This window comes from Alnus glutinosa, chromosome 1 (genome assembly GCF_958979055.1).
Source record: "Alnus glutinosa chromosome 1, dhAlnGlut1.1, whole genome shotgun sequence".
Classification (NCBI taxonomy): domain Eukaryota; kingdom Viridiplantae; phylum Streptophyta; class Magnoliopsida; order Fagales; family Betulaceae; genus Alnus; species Alnus glutinosa.
In genome coordinates this window covers 49,507,676-49,521,967 of record NC_084886.1, presented here as the reverse complement: position 1 = coordinate 49,521,967, position 14,292 = coordinate 49,507,676, and the positions used below count along the sequence as shown (strand labels likewise).

General features: G+C 38.8%; 1 protein-coding gene across 1 annotated transcript; it reads right to left on the bottom strand.

Annotated features, from left to right (window-relative positions):
• Positions 1-4,932: 4,932 nt before the first annotated feature.
• LOC133860339 (benzyl alcohol O-benzoyltransferase-like) lies at positions 4,933-8,221 on the bottom strand. Its single transcript, XM_062295966.1, has 2 exons — positions 7,610-8,221; positions 4,933-6,270 (listed from the first exon to the last, which is right to left on the bottom strand). The coding sequence occupies exons 1-2, from the start codon at positions 8,057-8,059 to the stop codon at positions 5,365-5,367; spliced, it is 1,356 nt and encodes a 451-aa protein (XP_062151950.1). The 5' UTR covers positions 8,060-8,221; the 3' UTR covers positions 4,933-5,364.
• Between the last annotated feature and the right edge of the window lie 6,071 nt (positions 8,222-14,292).

The following is a 14,292-nucleotide window of genomic DNA, read 5'->3' as shown; positions in this document are numbered from 1 at the left end:
CATGGCTTACCCCAAGGTGATACCTTATCTCCTTTCCTCTTTATCCTAGGCACAAAGGTTCTTTCGAGACTCTTCCACTAACAGGAATCTATTGGTCTGCTTCAAGGTATCCAGATTGCAAAATCTTGCCCTCCTATTAATCATTTGTTATTTGTGGATGACTTGATTGTTTTTGTGAAGGCTACTTCTACTGAAGCAATAGTGATCAGTTCTTGTCTCCATAAATATTGCACTTGGTCTAGCCAAAAAGTCAATCATGGGAAATCTTCCATTCTTTTTAGCAAGAATACCTCTTCTGCCAGTATTCTAATATCCTGGGGATTATTCCTTTCCTTATGAAGACATCTGCTCCCTTCTATCTAGGTTTGCCTTTATTGCTTGGAACCTCTCGGAAGGAGGCTTTCCAACCCCTAATTGATAAAGTTATTTCCAAAATATCGGGATGGCGGTCGAAGACTCTTTCACAGGCTGCAAGGACTGTCCTCATTAAATCCACAGCAGCAGCTATTTCCACTTATGCCATGAGCACTTTTCTTCTCCCATCATCCCTGTGCAAAACTTTTGACAGAAGGTTCAAAGATTTCTTCTGGGGGTTTTCCCTGATAAATCACATAATATATGTCTTAAATCTTGGGATTCTATTTGTCTACCTCGGAACCAAGGAGGTCTCGGTCCTCGGAAAATGTCCACGACAAATCTGGCACTTATTACTAAACTTGGTTGGAAGTTCTTGCATTCAAATTCTTTATGGGCTCAGCACTTGCATAAGAAATATATACAATATGGCTCCCTATTTTCTGCTCCGCCATCCCCTTCGATTTCTTGGATCTGGAAAGGTATTCAAAAATGTAAGGAGTATCTCATTGCTGGTTCTTGTCTCCACATCTCTGTTGCTAGCTCTGAGTCCATTTGGACCATAGCATGGGTTCCTTCCCCTCCATCCTATCGGCCTTCTCCAAAGAATCCAGCCACCAAGAACCTTCCTCCCCTTGCTATCTCTGACTTACTTCTTCCAGATACGAGGCGCTGGAATGAGCATCTTCTTTACGCTCTATTTGATCGGGTTTCGGCGGATGCCATTTGCCGACTACCTATTTTAGAGGAGTCCACTCCGCGCTATCTCTGGACTCCATCTTGCTCTGGTCGGTTCACTACCAATTCCGCCTATTTTGCAATTTTGAATAATTACTTCACTGGGGCCTCTCTCCTCTCTCCATCTTCATTTTGGAAAGATATCTAGAAATTGCAACTTACGAATCGTCTTCGTCTTTTTCTTTGGAATATTGCTTGGGATATTCTGCCAACGACCTTAAGATTACAATCTATCCTTCCTGCATATCAACCTAATGCCTCTTGTCCTCTTTGCAAGACTGGGCCAGATTCAATCCGACATCTTTTCTTTCATTGTCCCTTTGCGAGAGTTATTTGGCGTCTGTCGCCTTGGCCTCTTGATTCAGCAACTCTTGCCTCTCCTAATTTATGTGATTGGATACAAATCATTTTATCGCCTGGCTCTAAACTTCATATTCCCAGTTTTGAGCATCATCGTTTTCAAGTTTTCGCTACTGTTACTTGTGACCTTCTTTGGTTCCATCGTAATCAGGCATTCCATGAAGGCCTTTCTTTTGATGCTCGTATCCTCGCAAGGCTCATCCTCAAAAGCTATCATCAGCATTGTGATGCTTGGTCTCATGTATTAGAACCTGTTTCGGAAAAGTAGGTTCGGCCGCCCCCTACTTAGTACAAGATTAACTTTGATACTGCTATTCGTGACTCCTTCTCATGCCAGGCTTCTATCTGTCGTAATCATACAGGTAATTTAATCAAAATGGTCACCCAAATCCAGTCCAAATGTACTCCTAATAAAGGCAAGGCATTGGCAGCACAGCTCGCCATTTCTCTAGCTTCTTTCCTTAGACTCAGCCACTTTATCCTTGAAGGCGATTCTCAAGTTGTTATCCTTGCTCTCCAGCAGCCCACCATTGTTCAAGATTGGTGTATCACTAACATCATTCACAACATTTTAGACAATATTCCTCCTGATTCTATATGGTCAGCGCAGAAAGTTCATAGAAGTGTAAACTTCGATGCTCACTATGTGGCACATTGGGCCGCAGCTAGATTTATTTCCAGCAGCATTCCTAGCTCATCCTTGTTCCATTCTCCTTCTGGTTCTCTTGTCAGTGATTTTATTTCCATTTGCAATGTGGTTCCTGTTAGCAATGTTCTTCTTGATTTAGCTTCATCTAGTTGTAATTCTCTGCCAGTGTTTTAAGCATTGGCGGTGGTGGCTTGTTTGTTCATTTTGACTCGTATCTAAAAAAAAAAAAATCCCCAAACCTCATCCATCCATCTCCACCGTCCCCCTCCCCCACCCACCGCTGACCGCTGCTGACCACGACCACTCCGACCATGCCGGATGCCACACACCTACCAAGCCGACCGTTTCAGCTTCCCCCTCACCCACCGACAGCGTTGCAGCTTCTCTCCACCACGAGCACCGCCGATCGCCACCCACCGCCAACTAGGAGCTCCAACGCAGACCCACAGTCGATCAGTCTCTCTCTGTGACTTATCCATGGGTTTTTCTTGATTTCTTGGTATAGGTAGGTGTTAATTTGAGTTTTGAATAAATATTGGACGTCGGTCTTGATTTTTCGGTTTGACATGGTTTCTATGGTTTTGTATTTGTTATTGTTCAAAAATTTAGGTTCTTTCAGAAATCCTTGTCCACACACGACAAAGCAAAACAAGTACCAGTGCAAGTATATTCAAAAGCTTTGGCATCATACACAGATCAGAAAAAGTGAAATTTCTAAAATTCTAAGCTATTAAATCCCTTTCCTATTAAGCATAGTGGAAGTCTGAATCTAAGGCTAATAACAAACATTTCCAACCCTCATATAGGTATCATCTTGCAAGATGCCAAAGTTCAAGAAACTAGAAGACCAAAAATAAGCATATCTATGTGGCAGTGGGTTGGAATGACCATTTTAGATACCAACATGCCAAACTTTCTTTTGTATAATCTTAAAAATGTTTTGCTACTTCTTACCATAAATAGATCTGGTGCCAAGAAATAAAGAAATCCCAGGTTTGTAAAAAAACATATCAATGTTTACTGCATAAAGGAGAAAGCCTTGGAGGGAACCACAGACTGAAATCCGTTCAAGCCAGCACTTTTTTTTTTTTTTTTTTTTTTTTTTTTTTTTTTCTATATCTCATGACAGATGCTGTATCTCATGACAGACTCATAATGCATCTAATCAAAGGCTAAAAAATAAATACCTGGTCAATGTCCTCATAGACGGCAAGTTCCTCGTGGCCATAGGAGTAACTGTTCAACATAAGCAAAAAGTGTCAGACCAAGCCAAGAAATAAAAACATTGTCAAAGATAACATTCTAAAGCTACACAAAATATTCAATGTTAAAGTCATATAATGATTGTGCAGAAAGCTTACAATAAACCAAAGTTCGAGCACAATTTTCGGCGATCATCTCGGGTAAGCTCAGTTCCAATGCTTCATAAAGAGATCCAAATCAATGACAACAGAAGAATGCATGTAGCTGGAAGATTCGAAGGATTAACAATGAGAAACCATTAAAAAAAAAAAAATGTGAACAGTAGAAGAGTACCTACTAATGTTAATATTGACAGCCCTTCTGTCAGCCTCAAAGGCGAGGAGATCAGACATGATCTCTCCAGTCGCACTCCCAAGTTTCTACATAGATAGATAAGCACAGTAAGCAAAGGGATCTGAGAACCCCCCCCCCCCCCCCCCCCCCCAAAAAAAAAAAAAAAACCATGAGAGAGCGAGCGAGAGAGAGATAGGGAAACTGACCGTAGAGAGAGAGAGATTGACGGTGGTTGGAACGGTCGGCGTGCGGCGTGCTCGGCGTGGTCGTGGTCAAAATTGGCTTTCGGCCGGAGGTGAGGGGGAAGGATGGAGAAGCGAGGGAGAGGAGATGAGGAGGGGGAAAATTTTTGAGGGGAATGAAATGCTTCTAAACCTAAATGGTTAGGCTCCAATGGTCGGCGCTCCTAGTCGGGGAACTGCGGTGGTCGTGGGCGGTGGAGATGGGGTGAGTTTTGAGGGGATTTTGAAATTTTGAGGATGAGTTTTCTGAAAATGGGGGAAGAATAGGGACGTGTTTTCAGTAGATTTTTTTTTTTTTTAATCAAATAATAAAAAAAGAATAAATAATGACCCACGTAGGACGAGGGTCGGACGAGGGGTCCGACCCTCGTCCTCCGTATAGACGAGCACAAAAGGATGACATCGCCATTTGGGGTTAATGAGATCAATATTTTTTTAATTCATAGAATATTGTATTATATAATTTTCTAAAATTTAAATTTCATTATTAAAATTGTTAATATACTACTAAGGGTCCGTTTGAATTTGCAATTTAAAAATAACGATTGTAAAATGTACGATTTGAAAACGTAATTTTTAAAAACGCAGTTAGGTATTGGCAATATCGCAATTCGACCTTTAAAATTACAATTAAACCTCTAAAATTTGCGAGTTTTCAAAAAAGACCCTTCTTGCCATTTGAAAACTCTTATTTTCTAAGTTTTTAAATCTCAATTTTTAAAAAATGCAATTTCAAACAAACAATTTTCTGCAATTTTAACTTCCTATGACATCATAATACCAAACGCATCCTAATATTAATCACTTTTAAAATATAGTAAAATGTGATGAATAATGAATATTGAATGCATAGTTAATTAAAAATAATAAGTATTAATAAAACAAAATCTTAACTATTTAAAACGTGTTGTTAAGAAGAGTACATTTATACATATAAGTATATCATCATTTTCAGGCAATATGAAACATCACAAAGACATTTGATAATAGCATGAGAGATGTACAAAATTAACAAAAAAAATTAAATTACAAGTAAAATTTATTAAAGTTCATAATAAAGTATTCCCACAACAACCTTTTTTTTTTTTTTTTTTTTCTTTATTTCTTGACGTTTGATTTGGTAGTCTAGAATATTTCTTGCAAATGGTACTCATTCTAGTGGATTCAGGTCCTGCAATTCTCCAAATCTAGATCGTTCATTTGACTCAAATGAACGATCAACCACAATTATACCATGTCATCAACTGTACTCTAGCCAAAAGAAACCTTTAACCCCCTTAATTCCCCTCTACTACTTCTTCGGCCAACCACCTTTGAGAAAATGGACTGCCAGACATACACAATACTACATGCATGTAATATATATATATATATATATATTGCCGATGAGATCGATTGGATCTTCAACACATTTGAGTCGTCCCTTTTATCTTACATTAACAGCCATTGGCAAATTGGCTTCAAAGTTTGGATTTTTTCTGGCAGCTAATTAACTGGCTTGTCAGTCAACAAGCAATCCAACTCCTTGATGAATCTTTCCATGGCTGGAGCAGGCAAGGAAATTGGGACCACGATCCCATCCTCTCCCTTGCTGTTCTTAAAAGGTACATAAAAGCTTATGCTTGTCCCTCTCGACATGGTCCCCGCCCCAAAACTTTTTGCTGGTCCACCATAAGTTGCCTTGCCCCACCCAAAGTCCACCTCTCTGAACCCGGCACGTGTCACATCCGACACGGCGTAAGATCGCACCATAGTGAAGTGGGGTCGACCTCTTATCACCAACATATCTGCCACCGACCTCACGTACTCCTCCGTCACCTCGTTCTTCGCTTTCTTCACCAATTCTAAAGCGTAACTTAACGGATTCTCACAAAGCTTCTTAGAAGTTGTTGTCGCCGCAGGGAATACAAAACCATTACCATAGTAACCGGTCGGTAATAGAGGGTCGAGTCTTTTGCGTGCGTTGACGATGCACAACAAGCGCACCTCCTCATCACGATCGTGTTGTAGTGCTATGGTACGGCAGCGCCAAAGGCAGGCGGTGAGTACCTCGAATGTGGAGCATTGCCTTAGGTGACGTGGCACGAATCTACGAAGGGCAAACACCTCATTAGGGCCGAAGAAAAATGAGTTGTGGGCCACGTCGTCAAGTGGGAAGATGGTGCTCTTAGTGTCAGTCACTTCGTCGTACTCTCGGTGTGTGCACGTCACACGCGGTGGGTCTCTTGCATTAAGAAGGTGTCTTTGCCACACAGGCTGAATGGATGGGGCACGTGCACCATGTGCCATCTCGGCCATGGCCATCATGAGCTGAACCAGGCCAGTGGCATCACTCATTGTGTGGTTGAAACGTAGGGCAAAGATGAATGCACCACACTTGAGGCGTGTCACCTGCCAATCAGCACAACAAAAGGACAAGTAGATGTTTAGATAGTCGAGGAATATGTTATATGGACTTCAATTAATTTTTTTTATAGGTAAATGAAGAAAAATTAAAACTAAAAACGACAAACTAATGCTGGGCAACCCAACAATAAGCACCAGAAAAAGCAAAAATTGGGAGGGAATGCATCAAATGAATGAAGTGGCCCAATTTATTCTTAGCATGAATGCCAAAAACTGAGTCTACCAATAAAGGCGTGTTAAACAAGGCATGGATAGGGTCCTGATGAACCCTACCCAAACACCTATCGGATAACAACTACAGCGAACACTGAGAAGATAAAGAAAATAAAAAACAACATAATAACAAAAAGCCCAAAAATACAAAAATAGCATAACAAAATCATCACAACATCGAAAAGGATGAACTGAGGCCCTAAAGCATGGTTGAACGTCGCTGGCGCTGACGCCTGGTCTCTTAAAGACCTCTCTCCAGCAAAGGACATTGAGGGCAACCACAAACAATCAACAATAGAAGTGGGGGAAGGCTAGGAGAAGGAACATAGCCAACACGCTTTGCCGGGTGAGATTCACTCGCTGGTGCGTGCAAGCTACGCTCCGATGCGGGGATGTCCGGAGAAGTCGCTGCTAGTGTTGACGAAGGCGAAAGGCGACAGGGAACACGATGGAAAGGTGCGTGTCATGCTAAATCTGGTGGAGGAACGTTGACCTAGCTTCAAAAAATTTGACCCGAGCTCCTATCCAAATTTGGCGGAAGACACAATGGATGAGGGAGATGGCCGATGAAAACTGTGTTGATGGTAAGGAAAGCAGATAAAGGGCCTCAAAAGAGACGATAAGGTTAGAGAAAATTCTAACAGAATATGAGCCTCAAAAGAGGCGTAAGCAAAGGGGAAAAAGGAGGAGGAGGGGAGAAGAAAGGGAATAGGAGGAAGAGGAAAGCACGTAGCTTCCCTCCTACCATGGCTGGGTCTGGAAGTTTTTCAATGAAAAAAGTTTTTGAGTGAAGAGCGAGGCTTTTATTTTATTTTGTTGTTTTTATATGGACTTTAATCAGTATGTTTTCAACCATCTTTTTTTGGCTCCTTATGGGACTTTGATTTGAAAACGTGGGATTTGAAAATATAATTTTTAAAAATACAGTTAATCAGTGTCGAACTATAAAATTTCAATTTAACCTTTAATAGTTTAAGAATTAAAATTGTGGATTTGTTCTTTTTTGGGGTAATAATCATCCAATATTGATTAACACATCAGCATGACATTTAAATGTGAAAAAGAAACAAAAAAGAAATAGTTGAGTTCTCTAGCTAGAACATGCATGCACCTGGATAAGCAGCAATGGGCAATTGAGGATCCCTCCCGAGCCGGGAACTTCAAAAAGGAGCTCCTCCATGCATGGGAACGGGGGTTGAAGTGCATCGCCAAACTGTTGAAGAGTAACATCGGCATCGGCCTCGATAAACATAACACCCTCGCCGGTACACTCTACTACAAGCTTCCGGCCAGGCCCTTCCCTGAGCCTCCCGGCAAAGGGGTAGTAAAACACTAGCGTTTGTGCAAGTGCGTCTCTGATGACTTTCACAGGGTCTTGCCCATGCATCGAGGGATTATCTCGGTAGAATTGTATCACCGGGATATGAAACCGAAGACCCTCTTGGTCGTCAATATCAGACAGTTGCTTGAATTCATGGGGTGTTGGCTTTGCCGGTGCAACCAGTTCTGGTTTGCACCTTCGCACTGTGAATACTAGAGGGGTAGTCGTTGCTCCTGCCATGCCTAGAAAAATGGCGAGTCTTATCAAAGGAAGAAAGGGAAGTTAATTTGATTGTGGTGGTGTGTGTTGTGATGGATTTTCCAATCGTTACAGTATATATAGAAATAAATGAAGTAAGCATGCAACTTTTTGGTTTCGTGATTTTCTTAGCTGCTGGCTTTGGAAAATGCTAGTGTTCTCACCGGCATCCCAACCCATCCCACCAACCTTAAGTGTAAAAATTTGAAAAAAAAATTTATTAAATAAAAAAATAAAATCACTTAGGGGCGGTGGGATGCTGGTGGGAACACTAGCTATTCCCGCTGACTTTTCTAAGACCAATCAACTCATGGCTTCAACATGTAGTACGGACTAATTAGGAAAAAAAAAAAGACATGCAGTACGGACAGAAATGATCATGTTGAACGTAAGCCTTAATAAGTTAATAAGAATGTGATGAACTTTTTTTTTTGACAAAAATAAAATGAGATCCTTCCACCTTTTGATTTTTGATTTTTAAACAAAGTCGACGATCTTATAGACAAAAAAATAGTAGACTCTTCAACTATAAATCATAATTAAGCTAAAACAATATTGAAATAATTACAAATAGTAAGAATAGATCAAATTAGTGATCTGGTCATCTCAATGAACCGCATAAGTCGGTTATAAAAACTAAAAAGGTATAGAGTTTGGTAAGCTTGTACTTTCACTTAAGAACAACGATAATCACCCGAAAAAGACTAAGGCGGTAAACATTATGAAATTTCAAATTCCAAATCTGATACTACATAATAATAATGGATAATTGCACGTACCACTAATCCTTAGGGTTGGCTTAAATTACGAATTACTCCATGTTGTACAAAAGGAGGGTCCTCGTAGTAAACTATAACTACGAATCACTCCCTAAACCCATTTTTCGTCCACCAAGTTAACAAAATCTGTTAGTTCGCCACGTCATATAAATAATGAGACAACCTCTAAATATTATTTGTATTGTAATCTATTAACGGACTTTGTCTACTTGGTGGTGGACAGAAAACGGATTCAGTGAGTGATTTGTAATTATAGTACCATAGGGAGTGATTCGTAATTTAAGCCAATCCCACGGACCAATGATACAATTATCTTTAATACAAAAACATCAACGCAAATTCTGATACGTATCTCTAATAGAGGGAGACTATAAAAAATTAAGGCTATTTCAAAACCTTAGAATTCCCACTCAGCCTTTTGGCTTAAACTTGGTCTCATGCATGATGCATTATTGTTCATAGAATTCTCAATTGGTATCTTGACACGAGACATGTTACATGCATATCTCTAGCAAATTTTTATCCGTATATCGTTTTTTTAAATTAATTATTAGATTTGTAAAACTCACATATAAATTTTTGTGAGTCTTATTTACATGACAACTTTTTTTCCTGTTGTTTTTTAAAAAAAACTTGAAAAAAATAAAATAAATATCGATATTCAAGCAAGATGATAAAAAATTGTGTTTTAAATGGCAATGAATGTATCGCAACTATTTAACATCAAGCTCGGTATTATTTAAGGGAAAATGTTAGAATTCTCATTCTTATCCTATCCCAATCCCATCAACTCTAAGTGTTTTAATTTTTTTATTTAATAAATTAATTTTCAACTTTTTACACATAGGGTTGGTGAGATTGAGATGGGATGAAGGTGGAAATTTTAGCACTTTTCTTCCTTATTTAAGTCTGTCGTGGGACCCAATTTTGAATTTATTTTTTCCTAGGATTATTACCACTGTGTGTGGTCCGTGTGGATGAAATGACAACCAACTACCTTATTATTCGTACCGATAAGGTTAAGGCTTTGGCAGGCTATCCTACTGCCACCTGTAGTCATGAATATTGTCACGTCATTGTTAATATTAATGGACGATTGTTAGAAGTCGTCGCCACACAGGTGGAAACCGTGGGATGGACGCAACACGTACGCCACTGCGCCATCTGGGCCACGGCCATCATGAATTGGACCAGGCCTCGTCGTGTGGTTGAGGCGCAAGGCGAAGATGAAACCACCCGCACTTGAGGCGCGTCACCTGCCAGAGAATCAACTAGCTAGGAAAAATTTCAAAGCTCGGACGTGAGGAAAAAAAAAAAATAATAAATAAATATAATGTCGGTGTCCTCTCAAACTATAAAAAAAAAAAAAAAAAAAAATGCCAATATTTCCCTTAAAGCCAATAAAAAAATAAATAAATAACTATAAAAAAATTTCAATAAAACAAATATATCTTTATAAATTTGAAAAAAAGGAAAAAAAAAAGAAAAACTAAAAAATTAGAAAAGAAAGGAAAAAAAAAAAAGAGAGAAAAATAAAAATATAAGGGAGCGACCCAAACGGAAAATTATAAAAACAAAATCTAAAAAAACAAAAATTCAAAAAAAAAATTAGACCTTGGTTTTTTTTCCTTTTTTTTTTTAAATAATAATAATAATAATAGTAATATTTTTTGTTTTATATAATTTTAAGAATTTTTATAATTTTATAAAGTGTATTTTTGTCGTTGGGAGATATTAATATTGTTTGGTAATTTAGAGAGAACATTGACATAATTAGTAATTTGAAGACACACTGACAATTGAATAGTAATTTAATAGGATATGTGTCCAGTGTACTTTTTCAAAAAAAGATTAAATTTTTTTAAAATTATTTATTTAAATTTAAAAAAATTTAAATAAATAACTAGGAGAGATCACTTATAATCCCTCGCGATCACGTAACAAAACAGTGCACATTTGAACTAGACAAGTTCACTTCACATATGAAATACCCAGAAATTTCAAACTTCAACAACCAAAGCCTGGAGACTCCACCTACCCAAAAAATAAAATAAAAAAAAAAAAAAAAAAAAAAAAAAAAAAAAAAAGAGAAAGAAAAGAGGAGAGAAGAGAAGAGGCCTGGAGACTCCCAGTCTCCCACTAAACATTTTTTTGTCATTTAGTATTTGCTAACCACTTTATTGAAATTATCAGTTTTATTTGTTACGAATATATATATTTTTTTTTGGAGTATTTAAAATGTATTATTGTTTCTCAAAATGTTTATGAGTTTTTATGGATAAGAGAAATCAGTTTTAATAATTTGGTCTTAAAGAGTTTTGATCGTTTATTTTTTTTTTCTTCTTAAAGGATTACGATGGTTAGTCATAAAATCTCAAAATATAATTGTTAGGTGTTTACAAATCATTAAATCTTACTTTAACAGTTTGGTCATTAAAATGCATTAATATTTTAAACGTTTTTTTTTTTACCGTTGGTGATTAAAACTCTTGTCTTGGTCATAAAAGAGAAAGAGAAAACTGATGCTCATTTTTTCATATATATATATTAAGTTCCTAATGAGTATTTATGAACTTACTTCTTCTTTGGCTTCCAACATATTTTCCAGCGTGTAATTTATTCCAAAGTGAATTTGTTTTAAGCCAAGAAGCTATTTGTTATATTAAATTTTTTTTATAAGAAAAAATATTCTGAAGTCCCCCATCCATTTTGATCAAATGGTTGTTCTATTTAATCTTCGTTCTTGGAAGTGTGTCCTTAACAAAGATAGACGCTATAATCTAATCTTGGGAGGTTGTGTGTTAAGAGATCCGATCACACCGAGTTATACATTCCGGGAGGCATGAATCAACCTTTAAGGACAACGCTATTTTTGCATAATTCTATAGCATTGTGAGATCTTTACTTAATTTAATTTTAATCTCTTGTACAATATTTATTTTATTATTATTATTATTATTTCGGATCAATATGGTCTAGTATCAACAATAATTTTTCAACCAATTATTTGTTTAACAATTATTTATTTAATTGTTAATTTTCATATTGATATTATTTTATTTCAATAAGAACTTTGTACATCATCCAAAATTATTTCCAACAACCTTAAAGGTTGATTTATGTTGATGAAAAAGAAAAGGAAAGGAAAAGGGGTGCAAGGAAGAGATGGAAAAGGTGGAAAAATGAAAGAAAATGATTAAAAAATAAATAGAAAAAGAATTTTGGGGTCAAATATAAAGAGGGTTTTTGACATTTATCATTTTAGAGAAATTTTGAATAGTTTGATGCATGAGATTTTTTGAAAATTTTCACTAAAATTTGATAAAAATTTTGAAGTGAAGAGTCTATTGAGGAAGGTGGGAAAAAAACCTCTCTCATTTTTATTCACACTTGTTGATGATATTTTTGAGCCGGTGACGTGGCATCATCAGAGACGTCCCTTTGTCCGCGCCCTGACCTGCAAAACAGGAAAGACCCGCCGGGGGGTGGCCGGCAGAGCCTCCTCCGACGATCAAGTCAGTCCAGTGTTTGTAAGAAGAGTAGAGAGAGAGAGAGAATCTCCCAGATATATTAGATCTGCCTTTAATAATTTTGACACTCCCTTTTTATACTCCTATGTGCTATATGTCTCTTTTACCCCTGTCAAGCACAGGGCTCCATGTAGACGTCTCATATCTTCCCTGACTTGGTTTGACTGGTTTTATAAATATTGAAGGCTTCCTGCGACCAGGGTCACTGTCCGGGGACCAATCCTTTCCGATGTCCGAAGTCCCACTTGGAAGGCAAATCTGGCCCCACCTTGGGTAGGGAGGAATTTTCCTTAACACTTACCCCCCAATTCCCCTATCTTTGGTATAAAGGTACGGAGAATTTACCTAATAAAGACTCTGTTATTCGACTGACTCATCGACTATTCCTCATCTAACTTGCATAATGCCCTCCTTTGGTCCCGTGAAAACTTGAACATTTATTTGACTGCCGTTCCACGCGACTCCAGGCCATTTATGGCAAGTAATCAGAAATTTATTTCCATCATAAATTCACCATTAGTTAGGCTCACCTAACACCCCGTAAATCATGCGGGCATTGATTGTCATTCTCTTCTTATTTATTCGTCACTCCCTTTGCTAGAAGGTCATTGGTCTCCAGATTGCCCATTTGAGTAGATCCTCCTTTATTTTTATCCCTTTCCCGGAGATCGGACTTTCCCCTTCTTTCTTTTTGGACTCTCCAGATCTTCTTGCAATGCCCTTCATTCCTGGCGCGGTCCTCACGACCGAACATATTTACAAATTCATCATGGATGGCCCTAGAGTATTTGCTCTTCACGGCGGTTCTTCTGAATGTGCGATCTCCGGCTTTAGACACACAAGGGTGTGTGACCCCCGGCTTTATGCCAACCTGTTCCTGTCCAGCCTACAGGAACTGCGCAACAAGTGAATTTTGCCCCATCAGTCCGTGGGAGCCCAACTATTTAAGCCGTGCTTGGAGTTTGCGCAGATGATCCTTTCAAGATTTTTCAGACAATTCATCTTCGCTGTGTTAGGATTACTTGTAATCAAATGACTACCCTGTATAGCATTCTTTCGGGGTCGTCTGCTCTCTTCGTTTCTATGTACGTGTGTACCTTGAGTAAATCTAATAATATCTTCTTCTTTGACGAAAGTTACGCCCTTATGACGTGAATTCCAAATTAATCTCTAATAATTTCCTAGGATTACCACCGAAATGGATGTCTCATAAATCGTAAAATTACGCCCGCACAACATCATGCCAAGCATTAGCATTATGCTTCCCCGGACAATGATTCCGATGGTTAATGATTCCGATGGCATTTTAACATATCCACTGTTCCCAATAGTCGGAAACCTTTCGTCGGGCCATTAATTTCTTTTGGTAGATGGATGCCCGTTAACTGGAACGCCTGAAGTTCGGGGACTGCTAGAGGCGCAGTTGCCCTTTCCATTTCTTCGAAGAAGAGGTAATCACCCCAATTTCCCTATTCGACTTCTGGGTCATTAGACTGGAAATTTCTCGTCCTTTTCTCGTCACCCCCTTGTCCTCTACCGAGAGTGGTGGTTCTTCGTCCAAAATTGGACTTTTCTCCTCACCCCCCTGGTCCTCTACCAAGAGGGGTGGTCCTTTGTCCGAGATCGGACTTTTCCCCTCACCCCCCTGGTCCTCTACCAAGAGGGGTGGTCCCTTGTCCGAGATCGGACTTTTCCCCTCACCCCCCTGGTCCTCTACCAAGAGGGGTGGTCCCTTGTCCGAGATCGGACTTTCCTCATCACCCCCCTGTCCTCTACCGAGAGGGGTGATTCTTTGTCCAAAATTGGACTTTTCTCCTCACCCCCCTGGTCCTCTACCAAGAGGGGTGGTCCTTTGTCCAAAATTGGACTTTTCTCCTCACCCCCCTGGTCCTCTACCAAGAGGGGT